General features: G+C 39.4%; 1 protein-coding gene across 1 annotated transcript; it reads right to left on the bottom strand.

The window, feature by feature from the left end:
- tmem222b (transmembrane protein 222b) lies at positions 1-4,036 on the bottom strand (the record flags this gene model as incomplete). The annotated part of the gene is made up of 6 exons (XM_020614951.1): positions 1-382; positions 1,381-1,511; positions 1,595-1,691; positions 1,856-1,887; positions 3,167-3,251; positions 3,876-4,036. Coding segments are annotated over 6 exons (591 nt in total), but the record flags the coding sequence as incomplete, so codon positions are not given.
- Positions 4,037-5,383: the final 1,347 nt, after the last annotated feature.

Below are 5,383 nucleotides of genomic sequence, written 5' to 3'. Positions count from 1 at the left end.
TTTTTGTGGTCCAGGTAGTTGTGGTGGTGGGTGGTGTTCATGCCCTTCTGTCAAAGTAACTGAATACTAGTGAATTTTCAGGGTATTCCAGCTCCTCCACCGGAGTCACGTCAGTACCGGGCTGCCTGTGTTCCAGTGTCGGACACTCCTCTTCAACGCCGTCTTGAAGGTGAGTTATCTTTATGTCCTCGGTTGCTTTCCCTCATCGCCATGTGATGTGATGTTCCACTTGTTTAAGAAAAGGCCACATCCAACCTGCAGGGATTCCACTGTATCCTTAACCTGCCGCCCACTTCACTAGAGGTTGAAAGCCAGGGCCACTGTGAGGATGATGCCCATCAGCACCAGGAAAGGCAACCAAGTCTTCAGAAAGCCTGCACAGCTGTATCAGGTGGTGCACCCGCAGAGAGAGAGGACAGCCAGTACAGAGGTGAAGACATGGGCAAAAACAGAAACAGGTCTCAGTATGGTATGTACTGATATGACTTCATGTTATACCTCCATCACCCCTGCTGAGAGACAGAGTTGTGACACTGGAGGGAAAGCAAACAAGCATCTTTACAAAGTTGACAAAAGATATCAGACATGGAATGATTCCATTCAAATGTGGAAAGAAACTGTGCATATATGGAGTCTGACACTGCAAAGGAAATGTTACATTAAACTGTACCATACAGATACCTGGCTCAGTCTTAAAGACAGATTTGTGAGGCACATGTCATTCACTCATAACCTTGCATGGTCAATTAGGTCATGTTGCCCAACCCTTAAAAAGTATATTTACATGCTGCTTTTCTTTAATCTCAGGTAGTGTGGAGAAACTTCAGTCTGATTCCTACTGAGCCTGTTTGTGCAGTTGATTTCACAACAGCTGTTTACACTACCTTTTAAATGTTTTTGTCATGTGAATGCATGGCAGTGAATAGTAGATGTTTCCTTTTGTGTTCTACAATCAACTCTATACGCTTTCAACAATCTCCGGAGTCACATGGATGCGTGCCTGTAACTGTAAAGGGCCTTCTGGAGAAATGTCCTGTATATACTGTTAATACTTTTCAATAAACAGGGCTCTCTCTCCTGTGTCCTGGAACGCAAGAGGTTTAAGGCATAACAAGTTGAGCCATAACAGAGAAAAACCATATCAGTGTCTTTATGTTTTACATTATGACCGGACTGTACGTTCTGTGGGACTGCAGCACACAGACCGAACTGTGATCGTGTTTCTATATTGAAAAATGTCTACTCCAAGGGAGTCCCAAATCTGAGACCATGTCTCCATAGGTGGCACACAGAGCAGCACGTCAGCAGGACAGTAGCTTCAGTACTCCATCTACTGTGGGTCTACACAACAAGCATTCCAGATCCATTAGCCCTTCTTACCTGACATGCTTTCCATGAATCAGAGCGAGGAGGCACAGGTTGACCATGTTCCACGAGGTGCTGTTTTCATAGCGCATCAGATTCAGAGCCATGGCAACATGCGAGTGACAGTTGTCACAGCAGAGGTTGTGCTTTGCAAAAAACAAGATAATTACAAATCATTACTGGTGTTTTCACTTCTACACGCTCAATAAAAGACATGTCCACAATTTACCATCCGGTGCTTATACTCCTCTGAAGCTTCATGTACTGCTTTGTCCCAGGCATTGGAGCCACTAGCGTAGACTTTGCTAACATCAAGCATCCAGTACCTGTAGTTAAAGAGAAAAACTAACTGTATTGTTGTGTAGTACAGTTATAAGAAAATAGGCTTGTGTCTCAGTTTGTCTTTGGAGCAACATGTTCACTGCAAAGCAGAAAAACTAAATCAGTGTAACAGTGTTATACAACGCTCCATAGATTTTTATTTACTTACTTTGTCGGTCTTCCAAAAGCCATGTTGTCTTCCTGTATATATACATTAAAAAAAAAAAAGTTTTATTCTAGGTATTATTTCAAAGCAGTTATGAAGGATCATTTCTGTACTCGTGTTTCTTTAGGTCATCTAGTTTCATTGTATGTTCCCCCTTTTGATACACTAATATTAAATGCAAACCCCGTCAATAGGTCCAAAGTGGTGATTCAGATTTGGCAGTATTAATGTAAGCCTAAATCACGTGTATTACATTGCATTAGTAGATTTTCATATTTAGCCAAACTGTAGCAGACCTGTGAGTGGCTGGAATGTACATGGACACTGAATGGACGAGATGGACAGAAGAGAAGACAATGCAGTAGGACTCAACCAACTTCCAGTGTTAAATATAAAACCTCATTATTATCTAAAACTTTAGCATCTTAGAATGGAACATCAGGTGAATGTGGTTGTACGGGCCAGTTTTGATCATCTCCGGCAGCTGGCAAAGGTAAAGCCTTTTCTTTCGCGGCAGCATTTCGAATCAGTAATATATGCATTCATTACATCTCGTCTGGATTATTGTAATGCGTTATATTTTGGGCTCAGTCAGGTCGCCCTTGCCCGCCTTCAGAGAGTCCAAAATGCTGCTGTTCATCTACTGGTTGGAGGGCGGAAAAGGGACCATATCACACCCATTTTGGCTTCTCTACATTGGCTGCTGGTGTGTTTTAGAATTCATTTTAAGATTCTTTTATTTGTTTTTAAGTCTTTAAATGGTCTGGCCCCCCTTTATCTCACAGAATTGCTGCATCCCTATAGCTCCTCTCGGTGCCTCAGATCAGCTGATCAGCTGCTCTTGGAGACACCGAGGGCTAGGCGGAGACTTAGGGGGAACAGAGCCTTCTCTGTGGGGGCTCCTAAGTTGTGCAATGCATTGCCCCTTTACATTAGGCAGGCCCCCTCGTTGTCACTTTTAAAACTTATTTGAAGACTCATCTGTACTGTTTGGCGTTCGACCCAGTATGAGACTCTGTCTTGTTGAGCCTTTTTTGTTTCATGATGGGTGGTTGTTTTAGTGGGATCCTGTTTTATTGTTGTGTTTATTGGTTCTGCTTGTTTTATTGTGTTTTAATGGGTTTTAGTGATATTGTGTTAAGCACTTTGGTCAGTTTCAGCTGTGTTAAACGTGCTATATAAATAAAGTTGATGATGATGATGATGATGATGATAAAATCAATTCTGCTCTATATTCTTTCACATGCAGTAAAATTACAATACAGGCCTACAAAACAATCTCAACATCAAAGTGTGCCGTGTCACAGTCCTTACTGAGACAAAGTAAGGACCAGCAAAGTCACGGATGACACCACTGGAAGTACAGATTCCCATGTGGCCAACCAATGGAAGTAACCATCTGAACAAAAAGAGGAACATGTTAAGGTTACAACATAAATGTAGATTCTTATTTGTCACACTGAGATAATGGCTAATAAGTAGAATACATGAGTTCTGGGTCTATATACTTTCTGGCACAGAGACACATTTCGAGAGCCGCTGTATCAGGTAAAAGTCAACCTAAATAAAACTACCATGATTTTGACACTTGGCGAGTTAAAATTCCGCAATAAATTTGAATTTAAACACATACAAAATGCATCTTTGAACAAGAGTATTTCGGTCTTATAAGCACAGAGTGACTGTAAAATGGTAATAATTAGCACTTAGTCATAATCAGCTTCTGCCTGCAACTTCTCAGCTGTTTTGTTTTGTTTACTTGGTGTTAAACACGGACTCTGTTAACAGGCTTTCCCATTCTGCCTACTCGTATATGCACAGAATTAACCATTTCAGAAAATACTCATATAATGTCAACTGTCCAAATTCCTATTCGCCATTCTGACTCTTACTAACAGCAATGATACTTTACTAGGACGCATCTTGAACAAAGCTCAGCCACAAGATGTTATTAGCTAGCTAAGCTAAAGCTGTCGCTTCGTCCGGTGTCCGAGGTTCTGACACACTAGCGACGAAAACTCACGATAACACGGGGATGGGTGTCCACACAATACAATAAGGGTAGCGACTAGTCTCTGGGTTGATGTCCTCAGATGCTATGTCAATGCTACTCGTCATAATGTCTTCTTCAACATCCGCCATCACCAGCTGTGGAAAATGAACTTCGCTTACAGTTGCGTCAAGTGCGCAAAGTATACGCAACAACACCGGAAAAACACGACATTAGCTTCAATTGAATGCATCCGTTTCGGTATTTAAAAAAAGTACAATCTTAATATTTTTATCAAAAAAACTAGGGTTATCTATACATCATTGCAAAAAATAAAAGAACAATACAGAATAAAATTTAGAATAAATAACAATTAAAGTGTAGTAGCAAACACAATTTTTACTTTGAAAGGTACAATTAGGAAGCGTCTGTTATTAAATCTGTCTTGATACTTTTGTGTTTTTGTAAGCAGCAACACCTTCCGGCCAGAAGAGATGAGTGCATTAAATTTTAGCTACTTAAAAAAGCCAGCTGTTACAGTCGAGCCTTAGACCAAAATATATTTCACACTTTAATCATTTAATTGACATCCATTTTTATTTGACCATTCTCTCTGAGGTAAATTAACTGCTTAGCTTTCTTTTTAAGGATAGTTGCTTGGTTTAACCCCAGGCCAAAGTTGTATTACTTTATTAGCCATCCTCTGAAATGGTTTTAAAGCTTCAAATGTGATTACACAGTTTCTTTCATAGAATTACAAGGGCTACTTGTCTGCATTCAGAAATGCAGAAACATCTGATGCAAGTTTGTATCCAAGGTCTCTAATTATAAAACTTTCATGTGAAATTCCTTTCACCCAGAAAATTCATAACAAATAGTTTTTATAGAATACAGGTGTCAAATATCACGGTCTACTACACAACCAGCGGTTTTGTTCTTAGATAAAGCAATTATGGGCTTGCAACAGTAGTAATTACTATAGACAAAAGCTGATATGCTACAAACATTTACTGACGGTTCTGAGTTTTTCCACAGTCAAACCATTTCTCTAATAGAGCTAAAGACTTCTCAGTTAGTCAATCACTAGAAAACTAACTGTAATTTTTCAAGAAAAAAAATCCAAACTCTTCTCCACCTTATTTAATGTGATGTTTTTATGCTTTTCTCTGTTTCCTGTGCTTGTAAATGGAACATCTTTGTTTTGGACTGTTAATCAGACAAAAATGGCCTTTAGGAAGCTGTGATTAGCAGTTATGACTGACATATTATAAACCAAAATATTTGACCAAACCAAACATTTGACTATTTGACTAATTAATCAGCACTAAAAATATTGTTGCAGCCCTAACTTATATATTTATGACCCACTGTATTTAAATAAGGCAGCCATAAATTAACCACACAACACAAACAATTCATCATGCAGCATCTTTCCTCAGTCAACAGAAAGATTTGTGTTTGTTTTTTTTTGGGTCACCATTTGTGCTACTATCCATTAAAAATCTTTGAGGGACACTCAGGCAAATACTTACAATCACTTT

The sequence above is a fragment of the Monopterus albus genome, unplaced genomic scaffold, assembly GCF_001952655.1.
Source record: "Monopterus albus unplaced genomic scaffold, M_albus_1.0 scaffold154.1, whole genome shotgun sequence".
NCBI lineage: Eukaryota > Metazoa > Chordata > Actinopteri > Synbranchiformes > Synbranchidae > Monopterus > Monopterus albus.
The sequence above is the reverse complement of the archived record's forward strand: the minus strand, read 5'-3'. Positions and strand labels throughout refer to the sequence as shown.